The 16,654-nt window shown below is 37.8% G+C and overlaps 1 protein-coding gene and 1 long non-coding RNA gene across 3 annotated transcripts; one reads left to right on the forward strand and one right to left on the reverse strand.

Annotated features, from left to right (window-relative positions):
• Positions 1–4,701: 4,701 nt before the first annotated feature.
• LOC115715106 (uncharacterized) lies at positions 4,702–6,180 on the reverse strand. Its single transcript, XR_004011177.2, has 2 exons — positions 5,082–6,180; positions 4,702–4,957 (listed from the first exon to the last, which is right to left on the reverse strand). It is a non-coding gene; the product is annotated as an uncharacterized LOC115715106 (long non-coding RNA).
• A 5,016-nt stretch (positions 6,181–11,196) lies between these two features.
• LOC115701996 (uncharacterized) lies at positions 11,197–13,924 on the forward strand. Of its 2 annotated transcripts, XM_030629463.2 has the most exons (3): positions 11,198–12,551; positions 12,640–12,879; positions 12,952–13,924. In XM_030629463.2, the coding sequence occupies exons 1-3, from the start codon at positions 11,651–11,653 to the stop codon at positions 13,728–13,730; spliced, it is 1,920 nt and encodes a 639-aa protein (XP_030485323.2). In that variant the 5' UTR covers positions 11,198–11,650; the 3' UTR covers positions 13,731–13,924. The 2 variants fall into 2 exon arrangements, with proteins under 2 accessions (XP_060970185.1, XP_030485323.2); XM_061114202.1 differs by having other exon boundaries at positions 11,197–12,551; positions 12,640–13,924.
• Positions 13,925–16,654: the final 2,730 nt, after the last annotated feature.

Below are 16,654 nucleotides of genomic sequence, written 5' to 3' on the forward strand. Positions count from 1 at the left end.
TTTTCCGGCGCATCTACTAATGTCGCTGGTAAAAGTTGATATGTCGACGAGCCATTGCCGGCGATCTTTTTCTTGTCAGCTAAAAAGAACGTCGGCAAAGCTATGCTGGCAACTTCCCCTTAGTTTTGCCAGCGAGCTTCGTCGCTGGCAAAAGGTCTTTTTCTTGTAGTGACTCTTAAGAGACCTAACATCTCGTATATATACTACTCATAGTTAATTGCATTAACCAACTTTTGTAAGAGAATCTCGCTAGAAATTGTTTTGGGCTTTGGTCTAAGACCCAAGTGCTAGAAGGCACTTCATTTTTCTGAGTACTACTTAATTATTTTGGAATTTTCACTATTACACAATAGTCTTTTTGCATTAGTTAACACTCAAAACCGACAAAAAAAGGCTACATTAAACTTTTTCGCTAATTTGAGATTGATGCTACTTTGTGTCAGTATAAAACAGATATTTAAATTATTTACGTCTGTTTATAAAAAGATGCTATAAAACGTCTTTTTAAACAGACACGACATTGTTGAATAGCTCATTTACACATGAAATGCAACCTATCCTTCTATTCAACACACAAGGAGTCTCCATCCAATTCAATCTTCTCTTCTCTTTCTCTCTTCTCTCATTCTCGAGCTCCTTGCCCGACTAAGCCCCCAAACCCGATGACCCCCAGCCACCTTTAACCCCCAGTACGGTCCCCCACCCACGACCCCAAGCCTCGAAAAATGTAGCAGTGACAACCCCAATGGGTACCCCCGTCCTCTTTCTCTTTCTCCATTCTTTCTGATCTTCTATTTTTTTTGTTCTGCATCTTTCTCTTGTTTTTCTTTGTAGGTGGTACACTCGGCCAGTGGTTCTCGGTAGTTTTGCCCTATATTCTTTTTATTTTTTTTTTGGTAAATAGCGGCATAAGTACTTAAAGTTTTGAGTTTGTAAGCGGCATAAACCCAATGATTTTTTTTAGTGGCATAAGTACCCAATGTTTGTACAACTGTAATTTTTCTCTATTTTTGTCAGTACAGGCTCCGTTCTAAATTTATTAAAAAAAGATTTGGAAGTAACTGATACTACATATTTTTCGTCCAGACCAAATAATCTAAAATTTGGGTCTTATAAGTACCCTGGTGAAGACAATAACAGAGTCTGTACTGATGATACTGGAAGAAAATTATAGTTTTATAAACATTTGGTACTTATGTCACTAAAAAAAAATCATTGGGTTTCTGCTGCTTACAAACCTAAAACTTTGGGTACTTATGCCACTATTTACCTTTTTTTTTTTTTTTTAATATGTGGTTGAGTTATTTTGTAATCATTTTTTATCTGGTTTTTTCCTTTTTTTTGGTGTGTAAGGGGATGTGATGGTTGAGTGTTATCAGGGTGGTGGTGGCTGGGTTGATGATGTTGTATTTTTTTTGTTGGCGTTGGCCTTGGACCGACACATATTTATATAAAAAAAACATGTTAACTTGTTAGCGACAACTAATGCAAGAAAGTAGTACTATCGTCACTTAAAAACCGATTCAACAAGTTTACTTCATGTGTCTATAGAATATACGTCAGTTCGTCCAACCTGCGCTAATAACTTATATGTCGGTACAAAACCGACGAAAATTGTATTTTTTGCAGTAGTACTGTGTCACAAGTTGTTGCTGATATTCATATAAGCCATGATACTTATTAATAATATGCTTAATAATACGGCTACAATATACTATGACCTAGTGATATTTGATGAGGTGCGTGTATAAGTTGACCATGATGAGACTGCATGTTTTCAAAACAGTAACATTTTTCCCTTTGGTTGAAGTTAGAAAGGAATTTAAGGTAAATGGACAACAAATAATCATAGGAGTAGAAAGAGTACTGAAAGTACATTAACTTGTTCGAAGCACCGTTTCACACATGGGACAAAATGTGAAAATTAACATAAGAAATTTTTAATGATGAGACTGAGACTGAAACTGATAAGATGGAAATGGCCCATATATATTTTCCATCTTCTTGCCAACACAACGTTATATATACACCTATACTAAATAAAACCTTGCTTGCCCATCACGTAATCTCAAACTTACTATGATATGCTCACTCTCTCTTTTCGTCTGCATATTCAGTCTAACTCTATCTTTTCACTTTCTTTTACAAGAGAGTTTGCGTTAAGAGTCATAAAAAATCCAATATTTTTTTTTGCTAGTTAAAAAATCCATTAATCTATATATAGATACATATAACCTATAATTAGTGTACACCAGTACCTTTAAACATTTCTGTACAGGAAAGAGCAACATCGAAAGCCCAATTATTTTATGAAAATAATGCATCTTTTATCTAACGTTAAACTACAATTTTGTCTGTAGCATATATATATATATAAATCTAACGAGCAAGAAAAGCTAATTAATGGTACCAAATACCAATGCATGTGAACAAATGATGGCTTTTAATTACCCACTTCAAAAAAAGCCTTTGAAATTGCTTTTATTTTCTTATTATGAATCCTACAAAAATTGTTTGTCTCAGTACACAAAACCAAGTCACCCAGTTAGTCCGCTAGTCACTTTTCTCTGTCTTTCTCTCTCTCTCTCTCTCTCTCTCTCTCTCTCTCTCTCTCTCTCTCATATTTCATTTCCCAGAAATTGTCAACAGTCGTCATTTACTTTCATTTCCCTCTCTCCTTTCGTGATGTTTCCTTTCCTATAAAAGTATGCACGTACTCATACGATAAGTACTCTTTTATGAAAGAGTTAGCTACCCAAAGGGAGAGAAAGTGAGCATGTATACGGTATACCTATAATTTATACATATAATATATAATGTGTATATAATATATTTATATAATTAAAAAAAATATGAAAGGGTATTGACGGTGCCTAACACCCTAAAATATAGAGAAATGTTAAGGGGTACCAGTAGTACCTATAGTACCTTCTTATGTGTCAATATTGCTATTGATACAACTAAGTATCGGGTCCCATATAATTTAATATAATAGCTTTTATGAGTATCGCTAGCAAATCGCAACGTGACATATCGAGAAGGTACTAGGCACCACTGGTGCTTAATAGGAATGCTCTAAAATATAATATTAAATTTTATTTATTTTAATAAATATTATAAAAAATTGATAATTAATTATATGGTGACACTTTACAGTGATATTATAGTAATGCGTTATGTAATCAATTACATTATTAACAGTTGGAAAATCGATGAGAGGAAGAAACATATTTCCAAAGTCATTGTGAACTGAAAAATTAAGAATTTCAAAACCCTTTTAGAATTAATGCATTTTAAATTTTTTATTTGTCAAGTTTTCTTTCTTTATGTCTGAATATTTCCTTTACATAATAAATATATATGTGCAAGCTCAAGCATGAGTCCTCGTTTTTGTGACCGTATATAGTATAGAGGGAGATATAAATGTATACATTGCCGTAATTAATTTGGTTTTCCTCAGAAATTACTTGTTACTGGCTCGTTAATAAAGTCTTTCATATCTGTGTTTATGGGATATCATTCATATTTAATATTAGTAAGAATGTTCTTTGGCACATTAAAGTAATTTATAATTAGTTAACGGTTTAATAAAATATTTATTAAATTAAAATATGGAGTATCCATATCCATTTTATCCAATAATTTGTCACATCTTACAAATCCATGGAAAGCTTACCAATTTTTATATATATATATATATGTTCATTCGTAATTAAACTCAGAACAACCAAATATAAAGAAACTTTATTATATGACATGTACTTAACAGTTCTATCGACAAGTAGCAATTAATAATGTCTGAATTACATATGCCCCACTTTTTGTACGGAACTGAAATCAAAAATATATATATAAATGAATTTAATTCATTCAAATATTTACATATATATATATATGAAAATACATATGATAACACTAATAATAACTTTAAAATGTTAGCTAGAGCTCATCATCTATCAATTATATATTACTGTTTTAGAGGAAATATTTTTACAATAATTAAAATATAACCAATAAAACAAAAAGTCATGAGCAGTCCGATAATTCTACCTAAACTACTTCTCATCATGTTAGCGATTATTAATATTTTCCACATATATTAGCCAATATACTTTCCACCTATTAGCCATATTTGGGGTACAATTTCTAATAATATATCATGTTACATTAATAATTTGTACCTTATTTTTAAGAAACTCTTACAAGGCACCTAGGGTACACAACACTGCAATTAAATAATATGTCTCTCATCATGTATATATTATTATTCTTCAAATTAAAAGATAAATAAGATTTGATATAATAAATTATTAGAAAACGTATGCTAAATAAAGTGGTTGGCTACCACATATGCTCCTTAGTATTCTATTCTTCAGTATTTTATCTCTAGGTCATAATTTGGATTCTATAGAAAGGAAATAACATTAAACCCAAAATATAATAATATTTTGTTTGGAAAATAATAATAATAATAGAAGAAAAAAAAAATAAGAAAATTAAGAGAAGATGACGCATATACAGGGTAATTAAGCAAATTAACTCTATATATGTAGCTACTACAAAGTCGGCCTATGAATCGCAGACAAGAGCTACACACATGTGATAGGTTAAACAGTGTACACTTTCTTGTTTAGTTGAAATACGTACGTGAACAATAGTTTCCTTTGGTTTAATTAATTAATACGAAGATAGATATGCATATATGAATGTGGTTAACACTTCAAAATACAATCATACACATGGATGTCCTTGGTAACGTACTTAACAAGAATAAAACTGTTCACCAAACCATTTGGAAAAATTACATCTTCACGCAACCAACAAATAAAAGAGAGACATATATATATATATACAAGAAAAACTTACACTCAGTACTTAAACAAAGTTGAACTCACTGAAGTTGATCATAATTACACTACAAACAAGATCCGAGAATCTAGCTGCCTGCAGAACCGGCCTTCCCAACACAAAGAACAAATATTTTGTTATATATATAAAATAAAATAAAAATCTGATCAATTAATTAACCCAGAAAATATATGAGACAAAAACAAAACTAATTAACTGCTCAAAGATCTAACCTAAGAATTAGATCTGGGTGTGTATAACATCTTGATCTGACGAATGGCATTATATATAGTTCAAAGGAAATATTGGTTGAGGGGAATGAAGCCTGGTCCGAGAATCATTTAGGTTCTCATCAAATATTATATGATGTAGAAATTCATGAAACTCCATGACCTCGAGCCAGACAACATTCCTCTCACCCTTATCCTTCACACAGAGAAAGATCTATATATAAGAAAGAAACACGAACAACAGCAAAAAAGAAAACTAATAATAAAAAAAAGGCTTGGAAAGAGAGAGGTTTTTGAATATAGATAGACAAGTTTCTTTGAGAGGGTAATATTTGGAGCTTTGGCCAGTATATATAGATTTGAACTGTTGTTTTCCGACAAATTGAATTCCCTTTTCAAAACCCAATATTCTCCTCAAGAGAGAGAGAGAGAGAGAGAGAAGACCTTTGTTTTCAACACACTTTGAAGAAACCCTAGCTATATTTCTCTTCAAATTTATAGTGCCAAAAGACAATTTTAAGAGCATTTTCAATTATGAGAGAGAAATACATTAACGCCAATAATGGCAGTTTTACTACACTCACATTATCTTCCAAAATTAAGATTATCCAAAACGGTATTCGATTTAAGTGCAAACAAATTAAGAAAACAAAACCCAAAGCACCAAATACACTCCACAAATAAACAAACATAAAAGATAAAAGAAAACTAGAATTTAAAATTTCGAGAATAATAGTAAAGGAAATAGGAAAAAGTTATTCATATTAATTTAATGTGTTTCTTTCATTTACGGGGTGTATTGTATGTATCTATGTATATATGCAGTTGTAATTGATCACCTGCTGTTGCCAGTCGTCCGGTTGGGTTCAGTCAAAAAAAACTAAAAGACAAAATTAATATTTAAATTCATTATATTTTGAAAGGGTTTCCATTCCACGACACAGAGACAGAGAGAAAGAGAGAGGACAGCTCTCCACCTTTAATGCGATTCTTTCATCATTACCTTATTATTTTTAGCTTTTTCTCATCCCTACTTTCCACCTTCATAAATTCGCACGTTCAGGGTGATTTTCCCAATAATAATAATAATTAATATTTCTTGTCAAATATTTTATGTTCACATGTTATATTATTTAAGGATATTTGGGACAAAAATATTTTTTAAAAAATGTAATATAATTTTTTATTTTGGCTAAAATATTTTTTCAGTGGTGATCAAAATTACATATGCATTACCAAAAACTGTTACTTTTGGTCACAACATAATTTTTTTGTGATTATATAAATGTGACTTTTAGTCACAACAAAATATTACTTGTAACTAAAACATAGTATTTAGTTACATGTCACTAATTTAGTTTTAGTCATAACATGTATTGTGACTAAAAATATATTTAATCACAATAAATTGTAATTTTTGTGACTAATACTTTTAGCCACGGATCTTTTAATCACAACATAAGAATCATGATTTATAATTAGTCACAAGTTTTGTTGCGACTAAAAATAAGATTTTTTGTAGTGATGATTAATGATGCAACTTACAATCAGTGGCAGCACCTCCTCGAGCCAGGATAGCTCATCGTCTAATTGAAGAGCATCATTTGCCAAACCATGAGCTGCACATTCTTATCGCGAGTGACATGGGAACAAAACTGCCCTTGAAAATTTAGACAATAAAGGTATAACATCCTTAAACAGCACCCCCAGCTCATTAAAAACACCCTTCATTTGTTGATAGCTATCACCAGAAAAAGAAAAATTGATTAAACCTCTCTAATTGGGTTGAAAAAATAACATTAAGAAAAATTAAAAAAAAAAAATATTTGGCTTGAAAAAAAATAAACTTATCTTTGAAGCTTCTTGAGAAAACCAAAATCACCCTTTATCGAATAATGAGCACTCTCCTCTTTATAATAGTAATAGTTGAAAGAGAGAGGATAGCTCTCCACTATTACTATTACTAAATATTAGTAATAGTGACATTTTAATCACTAAAATAAAAAAAAAATAATAATAACATTTGGCTTGAAAAAAAATAAACTTATCTTTAAAGCTTCAGTCAAAAATAACATTTTGATTCTCGTCAGGCTTGATATAAACTTGAACAACAACTTCAGAATAATGATCTCCAAGCTCTTTTCCTCCAACTTCTTTTGATGAATCTTTACTAACAACTAGACCAATAGCAATTGTTTCAGGATCAGCAGTAACGCTCTTAAGATTAACCATTTCACCAAATCTACACAATAAACTATGACATAAAAATACACACAAATTAATAAATTCATTAATAAAAAAAACATTAATATTTAAGTAATATTTAAAATGTATAATAATAATAATACTTACCTCAACAATTGGAATATCATATGCTGAAGATGAAAGCCACAACTGACGTCGAGATTCCTTGTTATGTGACATACAAGGCTTTTTGGCCTACATATATAACAACATATCAGTAACATAATTTATTGGTTAATAATTTTTTTGAATCATTTAAAAAATTAAAACGTAACCAGTTGTGAAGAAGTAGCATTGTCACTGTAATTAAGAGCTTCCAAATAATATGTTCAGTTTTAAGTATTGAAAAACATGAAATAATAATAAAAACTAAAGAGATATTATTTAAAAAAAAAATAGAGAGATTAAAGCTCTAACCATGTCAGGTATAATAGATGTGTCATTTGCATTGTAATTTTAATTGCTTGTTGGCTTGAACTAGAGATCTTACTTCTTTCAATTCAGCTTCTAGAGTCTGTATATACCTCTTTTGGTTTTCTTTCTTGCTGGATTTGTTTTTCCATATGTCAGATGGACAAACACCAAAACCGTACATACAGACTGATCTGTATTTTTTTTTACCCATTACGTCAGATGAATGCATTCATACCCCTTCCGTTTGATACATCTTCATTCAACTCTTGTTTCTCTTGTAATTGTACCTATCATTAATATAAATTAAGAACTAATAAAAAAACATGTTAGGCATAAATTAAAAATTATACGATCATACCATTACTTCTTTCGTTGTATCAGTTACACTCTTATCGTTTTTAGTATAGCAGACTTTAAACATAGCAGCACGTGTTGGTGTACTTCCACCATTCTCTTTCTACAAATGAATATTTAGTTGTAGCTTGTTAGAGTATTAGCTGTATATTAGGTGTAAAAGAATTAGGGTAACTTGTATTTAGTAGTTTCCTATTTTGTTGGTAGTTTCCTATTTCCTAGTCTCCTAGCTTTGTATATAAATATGTACTATTCTATGAAATATATACACAATTCGATTCACTATTTTCTACATGGTATCAGAGCATTGTGATTCAAAATTCGAAATTCGAAATTAGGGTTCTGAAAAAAAAAAAAAAAATTAGGGTTTGAGTTTAGGGTTGTTTTTTCGAAATCCTATTTGGAGTGAACATTGTTTCTCACCGCCCACATAGGAGGACTGCCCAGCCGCCGATCTACGAACCCCGAAGTCGGTCGCGGATTCCTCGCGCGTGGGGCTCACGCGCCGCCTGAAGCTTCTGCGCGTGGGGCTCACGCGCCGGCGCGTGGAGGCGCGTGTGACGGCGCCTTTGACGGCGTTCTGTTGCCGATTCTTCACTGGGTTCTTCTAAGCCCACTCGCATCTGTTCTAGGTTGTAATTCGGTATTTGTTTGTCTTCTTCGTGTTTGGGTGTTCATTCTTTGGTGTTCTTTTGTTCTTTTTCTCTGTCTTTGTGTTTGCTTTTGAGATTATGGCAGAGAAAAGATCAGATTCAAAATCAGTTGTTGTTTCTGATGTTGTTCCCGTAATGTCTAAAATCACGGATCATAAGTTGATTGGTTCGAATTATTTGGAGTGGAGTAAGACGATTCGACTGTATTTGAGGAGTATTGACAAAGATGATCACTTGACTGACGATCCTCCTGAAGAAACAAACGATTCAAGGAAAATATGGCTCCGTGAGGATGCTCGCTTGTTCCTTCAAATTTGAAATTCTATCGATAATGAGGTAATTAGTTTGATTAATCATTGTGAATTGGTTAAAGAACTAATGGGTTACTTGGAGTTTTTGTATTCTGGCAAAGACAACATATCTCGCATATATGATGTTTGCAAAGCTTTTTATCGCGCGGAGAAACAAGATAAGTCTCTTATGAATTATTTTATGGCTTTCAAGAAAACATATGAAGAACTTAATGTGTTATTACCGTTTAGTCCTGATGTAAAAGTTCAACAGCGCCAACGAGAACAGATGGCTATTATGAGTTTTCTTGCAGGACTCTCATCTGAATTTGACTCTGCAAAGTCACAAGTTCTCTCTGGTTCTGATGTCTCCTCTTTACAAGATGTGTTTACTCGTGTTCTTCGCACAGAGACTACCTCTTCAACTCCTCTGAATAGCGCCTTGGTGAGTCGTAATAATTCTGCACCGGAAAGAAACTCTACTCCAAGTGGATTTTGTTGTTACTGGAATTTCACAACACCAAGAAGTGTAATTTAGCTGGTAAAAGATAGAATTGTTTGAGAGATGATAAATGCGAGTATTCAACCTAAAACGGCGAGTACTCCAATAGGAATGCGATAACAGACAATAAAGCTGGAAAAAATACAGAAGACAATGAAATATAGTGGTTCAGTCAGATTTTGTTCTGCTTAGTCCACTGTAGCAAGGGATTCGTAGGTGCATTTTCATGGTGGATCACCCCTTTATATACAAAGCGGGTGCCCAATCGGTTACATGAGGATCACATTTATTGTTAATCCATTATTTACACATTGAATTGTCATGATTAAACTCAGACAACGTTAACATTAATAAATATATGACAGTTACTGAACTCATCAACGTATGCGTCCTTCGCATCTGCGAGTTGACCGTTCGTATTCCGTCTGTTGAGTTCGTAGGGTCGCACGTACGTTTGGAACGCCTGCGTCCTTAGGTGATCGCTCGATACGGACGTCGCATGCTGAAGTTGGTAGCATCTGGACATGCGAACTTACACTGGTCCGTTAGGGCTATTGGGTCATTGGGACCAAAACTGCATCATAGGGCATTGGCCTCTGTACTTGCCGCGGAGGTATAGAGGGAGGTACTCGCACATGTTCTGACATATGCGAGCTGGGTCTACCCTGTATGATGAGGATTACAGTTATGCGGTATGAATTAAGTCGCATCCGCGATACCTCGCTGGTTTTATCCTGGGCGAGGTCTAAACTTCGAGAAGTCTCCCCTGGACATTTCAGCCTTCACTGGAAGTCTGGATACACGTGTCCTTCAAAGAGGGGTCTGGTCTCGAGTTTCTAAGTGAGAGAAATCTCACTATAACACATGCCCCTAGTTTCGCGATGTGACTTGAGCGGTCACTGAGGAAACTATCGCTCGAGAGACAGGTGAAAGGTTGTCACGAGGAGGTGACCTTTTGGTTGTCCCATCGAGGGTTTCGAAAAACGACGGCTGTAATGATTAATTTTCATTATCTCTAGGATGCCACGTCACGAAACTCTTCGGTTTTCGTGTAGGCGTGGCCATAGCTGGCCGTTGGATTGGGCGACCTTAGGCATTCTGGTTGCCACGTGTCACAATCCCAATAAATAAGGGATAGGGGTATTTAAACGCTTTGATACGAATCAAATATCCCATTTTTCCCTCTTTTCTCTTAACTTCTCCCAGTATATACAGCCCAGAAAAAAGAAATTCATTCCAACTTTTCTGTCATTTCCCACCGCATTTTCATTCTCAGAAGTGATCAAGAACAACCGCAGGAATCGAAACTAAAGGTTAGCTTCTAAATCCCTGCATTTTCGTTTTCTGCACTTTGAAGAAAATGTGTTTCTGGTTTTGGGTGCTCATGGAAAACTCTTTTTAGGAAGGTATGCTAGTGGGTATTTATGTGTTTTGGTAAATGATACTGGGTAATACTCATAGTGTAGGGCCTGTAAATTGACATAATCGCGATAAACCGATCACTACTGATTCACGTCTTCGAATGCTCGCGGATATTCGGATGAACAATTTGAATACTCGCGAGGGTTCAGTCGAACAACTTGAATAATCGCATGTTTCCAAACTTATTTCTGTTTTAACTGTTGATTAGACTTTTTAGGATCTTTTCATGTCGCGGGCTGAGTGGTAAGAGTATTAACTGCCTTTTCAAATGGTGGGTGTGTCACAGTATTCTAATGGCCATATACGCGATTATATGTCCCTTGAGATACTGTGATACGCCCAGCCATTTGTTGACGTGCGTTAATACTCGAATGATCGTACTTTTTGGTTGGTAGGTTGTCTCGAAACGGTGGGTGTCTCCCAGTAACTTCAGGGTTATGCTCGAAAATGCATACTTCTTGAGTCACTGGGAAACTCCCAGCCGTTTCTGGAGGTATACCGCACAACCAAGGATGCGTGAATTACTCGCCCAAAGATAGTTACGTTTCTTCTCGCATATCGATAGAAGGGTCAGTTTTCGCACAGAGTCTGACTTTTTTGTTGAATGCGACTTTTATAGTTTACTGCGGGTGAGATCACTTATCTTTATCTTTTCACACATTCATCACGCTGAAAAGATCTTGTATCTTTCAGATGAGCGATCTATCGGATAGCCAGCAGCTCGGATCAGGAGGTCGCGCCTTTGACGGGGAATCGGACCAGGAGAGGGACAGTTTTCTCCCTACGGACATCTCCGAAATGGAGGCCGCGGAGATAGAGTTAGGTCCTATGTCTTCTGTGGAGATCGAGAAGATGGTACGGGAGCTTACCGAACCTGGGGCAATCGATATCCGGGATAGCGAATCCACAGTGTCAGCTCGCGACTACCTCATCCGTACGAGGCAGGCTCCTGACATCGAGGTCGAGGAGGTGGAGGAGGGATGGACTACTCCAGTCCGCGAGTCAGGTGGGGAAGAAGAGGAAGCGGAAGGGAGCGGGACGGACTCGGTTGACGACTCCCAACTGAACGAGCCTTTCTCATGCGAAGACCTAGTCTCGAGAGTCGTCAAATCTGACTTCACCACTTTTGTGAGGTTAAATCTGTTGCGGCTTGCGTTTCAAAGTCCCAAACCCTCTCAGAGAGCGCATCTTCCGTTCACCAACCCTGCGATCATCCCCACGGAGGACGTGGTCATCTCAATACCCATTCTTCGATGTGGTGTAACCGTCCCATTTCATCCTTTCGTCGCAGCCATTCTTAGACGCTATGACGTATCGCCTTTTCAGCTAACACCCAACAGTTATCGCACTGTTCTAGCCTTCTATGCGATGTACATGGAGTACGCCCATAGAGCTCCGTCAGTAGAGGAATTTAGTTATTTTTATGACATAAAGAGCGTGGGCCTTCATAACGGCTTCTTTTGCTTTAGTAAATGGGCGACTTCTGAAATCAACGGGGTTGAGGGGATGGTTTCGAATATGGGTGATTGGAAGTCAAAATGGTTCTATGTTTTTAAGGTTCCTGGGATCAGAACCGACTTTAATCGCAGACCCAGTATGTCGCACATTTGTTGACTTAGATAAAGTTTGTTACTCTGTTTTTCGAGATCTTTTGCTAACTCGTTCTTTTGTTGTCATCGCAGATAGACCAGCTCGACCAACGCTTAACGCTCATAAAAAGGGGGTAGCTGAAATTCTCGGGAGTCTTCCGGTACAAGATCGCGACTGGCGATTGCTGTGTACGACTGCCAAATTGCGAGAACACAAACTGATCCCTGAGAACGCGAGTCTTCAACGGGAGCCAGTATATAAAGAACCATCTGAGAGACAGCAGGAGCGGATAGATAAACGGCTTTCCAAACAAACTCCTCGAGAAACTTCAGGTAACTCGTCCTTTCGCTATAACGTGATGAGTAGAGTCGTGATTTTTACTTATCTGTCTTTTATGTTTGCAGACATGACTTTCCTGAAGTCTGCCCCTGTCCTGAAGATCAAGCAAAAGGGTGGGACACCGGCATCTTCACCAGTCGTCGCACAGAAGAGGAAGAGCGATGTGATGACTTCGCTCGCTGCAGATTCCTCCAAGAAGTTGGCCAAGACCGCTCAGGATAAGGGGAAGAAGGTTGTCATTGATTCTCCGGTTCGTCCTCGCGACTTCCTGGCTATGCAGGAAAAATTACTGGCCGAGATTCCTTATGAGGAACTTGTTTCTCGATCAACTGAACTGGCCGCACAATCTGTGGCTTTGTTTATGAAAGCCGTGGCCACGCCTTCGAAGGAAATTGACTCGCTGAAGAGGCAGAACGCCCATTTTCAGGAAAACATAAAGAGGCTGAAGCAGGAGGTGGCCAAGATGGAGGAACTTCACAAGGAGCTCGAGGAAGCCAACAGGGCCAAAGAACAGTTGGAGCTCGAGCTCAAGAAGTCGCAGGACACGATCGCTGAGATGGCTCGCGACTTAGAGGCTGAGAGAGAGAGTGGGAAAAAACAGTATGATCAGGCTGTGTCTGATTACATTTATACTACTCTCTCTAAGGTCCCTGACTTCGACTTCTCGCTGCTTGGAGATGAAGCTGCTGAAATGGCTGAAGCCTTTCGCTCGATGTCTCCTACCCGGACTCAAGGCAACCTTCCAGATGAAATCGAGGGAGCGCAGGCTGAGGAGGTCGAGAATGAAGTTGTGAGCAAGATCGTGGATGAGGCTGCTCCTGATGAGACTACTCCCGCTGCTTGATTATTTTCTATCTTAGTTTCACTTTTGTTTTGCTGCTTTACTTATTTTTTTTTTTATATATGCGGTACGCGGGTACTCGCACTTTTGTACTTAAAGAATTTCCTCTTACTTTTTGGACAAATTTCTATCCTCGCGGGGATAGTATGCATTTTAATATTTACGCAGTACATGGGTACTTGCGATTTTATTTTCAACTTTGATCACAACTTGGTGTGACCGCGATTATATATATATGCGACTTTAATTACAAATTGGTGTAACAAAGTAGAAAAAACTTAACAGGCACTTTTATTCAAACAATCAGTAATACATGCGGGTATACATGCCCCTATACTTAGGAATTATATTGAATAATAAATGTCTAAGTATAAGTACTCGAATCAAAGGACGCGAATATTACTGATAATAGAATTTCAAGCTCTCGCTATTCCATGCTCGTGGGATCGCGGTCCCATCAAGTGTTGCGAGTCGATAAGTGGCATCACCAATTTGATCTGCGATCATGTACGGTCCTTCCCAATTGTCTCCGAAGACTCCGTGGGATTGGACTTTGGTGTTTGGCATTACTTTTCTTAGGACTAGGTCCCCTACTCGCAGAGGTTTTATCTTAACCTTCGAGTTAAAGTACCTTGCAGTTCGTTGTTGATAAGCCGCGTTTTGTAGTTGTGCTTTATCACGCTTTTCTTCTAAAAAATCAAGGTAAAGCAACTGATTCTCGTTGTTCTGCGAGATATCAAAAGCGTCTCTGCGCAAGGATCCAGCCCCAACCTCTACTGGCAACATGGCCTCGCACCCATAAGAAAGTGAGAAGGGTGTTTCGCCAGTTGTAGATCGAGGGGTTGTGTTGTAGGACCATAAGACTTGCGGTAATTCATCCGGCCATGCCCCTTTGCGATCTTCTAGTTTTCCCTTTAGGGTGTGCTTAATTATTTTGTTGACTGCTTCAGTCTGTCCATTACTCTGCGGGTAAGCGATCGCGGAAAAGGCTTTTTAATCCCCAAATCATCGCATAGCTGCCGCATTTCTTTACAGTCGAACTGTTTTCCATTATCTGAAATGAGCGTATGCGGGATGCCGAAACGGCAGATGATGGAAGTGTAGACGAACTCGCGCAACTTCACTGCGGTGATAGTCGCGAGTGCTTTTGCTTCAGCCCACTTTGTGAAATAGTCAACTGCGACTACAGCGTATTTGACTCCACCTTTTCCCTTGGGTAACTCACCAATTAAATCAATTCCCCATATTGCAAAGGGCCAGGGACTCGTGATAGAATGGAGGTTACTCGGAGGCTTGTGCGTGTAGGTGGCTATTCGCTGACATCTATCACACCTTTTTGCAAATGTGAGGGCATCTTGTCGCAGTGTTGGCCAGTAATATCCTTGCCGCATGATCTTTAAGGCAAGGGAATTACCTCCAGTATGATTGCCACAAATTCCCTCATGTACTTCTCGCAGTATATAACCGCATTCTTCACCACTGATACACTTGAGAAGCGGTTGACTAAAACTTCTGCGATACAAGCTCTGGTCATATATCACATAGCGGGCTGCTCGTTGTCGCAATTTCCTTGCTTCTATTTTATCATTAGGTAAGACCCCCTTGTCGAGGTATGCGACAATAGGACTCATCCAGGTAATTTCCTGAGCGTCATCGATCTCCATGATTGTTTCTCGATCTATGGTTGGATGTGACAATACGTCTACCGGAATTACGTCGAGTAACTCGGCTTCTTCCGGTGGAGGCCGGTCGGGCAGGGCGTACGCATGGGCATTTTGAGTACGCGGTACTCGAGATACAACTATATGTTTGAATTTCTGCATGATTTCACGGACGATGGCTAAGTATTTCACCAATCTTCCGCCTCTCGCTAAGTATTCTCCACTTACTTGACATACCACGATTTGAGAGTCGCTAAATGCTTGTAGGTATTCGACTTTCATCTCGAGGGCCAATTTCAGACCTGCGATTAAAGCCTCATACTCGGCCTCATTGTTAGATGCAGAGAATTCGAAACGCAGAGCAGCGTGTACCTTGAAATTGTTGGGACTGATTAACAATATCCCACTACCAGAACCTTCATTATTTGAGGCTCCATCGACATACAATGTCCATACGTCTTTGCCTGTCGTGACGACGTCATTTCCGCCGTCTATAACCGCTATCTCTGTTCTCGGTAGCTCAAGTATAAAATCTGCGAGGGCTTGCCCCTTGATCGCAGTTCTTGGTTTATACCTGATATCGAACTGACTCAATTCCATGGCCCACTTCAATATTCTCCCCGATGCCTCTGGCTTCGCTAAAACTTGCCTTAAGGGGAAGTTTGTCAGAACTTCGATGCTGTGAGCCTGGAAATAAGGTCGCAATTTTCTTGACGATATTATTAAGGCAAAGGCTAGTTTCTCCATCTGAGGGTAACGTGTCTCGGCGTCTAGTAATCGCTTACTGACATAGTATACAGGGTGTTGATGTCCTTGGTCCTCGCGGACAAGTACCGAACTGACCGCATACTCGGAGACGGCTAAATAAATTGACAAAACCTCGCCGGGCAACGGTTTTGATAGAATTGGAGGTTGCCCCAGATGCGTCTTTAACGCCTGAAAAGCCTGCTCGCACTTCTCATCCCATTGGAACCTCTTGTTACCCTTCAAGATCTGAAAAAACTCTTTACACTTGTCAGAGGATCTGGATATGAAGCGGTTTAAAGCCGCAACTTTGCCTGTAAGGCTCTGAACCTCCTTTGGCTTAGTCGGTGATGGCATTTCTACCAACGCTTTAATCTTCGCAGGATTGGCTTCTATTCCTCGTTGATTTACCATAAAACCGAGAAACTTTCCGGAACCTACCCCAAAGACGCATTTTAAGGGGTTCAGACGCATCTTATATCTTCGCAATATGCCGAACATGGCTTGTAGGTGCGTGATATG

This window comes from Cannabis sativa, chromosome 4, assembly GCF_029168945.1.
Source record: "Cannabis sativa cultivar Pink pepper isolate KNU-18-1 chromosome 4, ASM2916894v1, whole genome shotgun sequence".
Lineage (NCBI taxonomy): Eukaryota > Viridiplantae > Streptophyta > Magnoliopsida > Rosales > Cannabaceae > Cannabis > Cannabis sativa.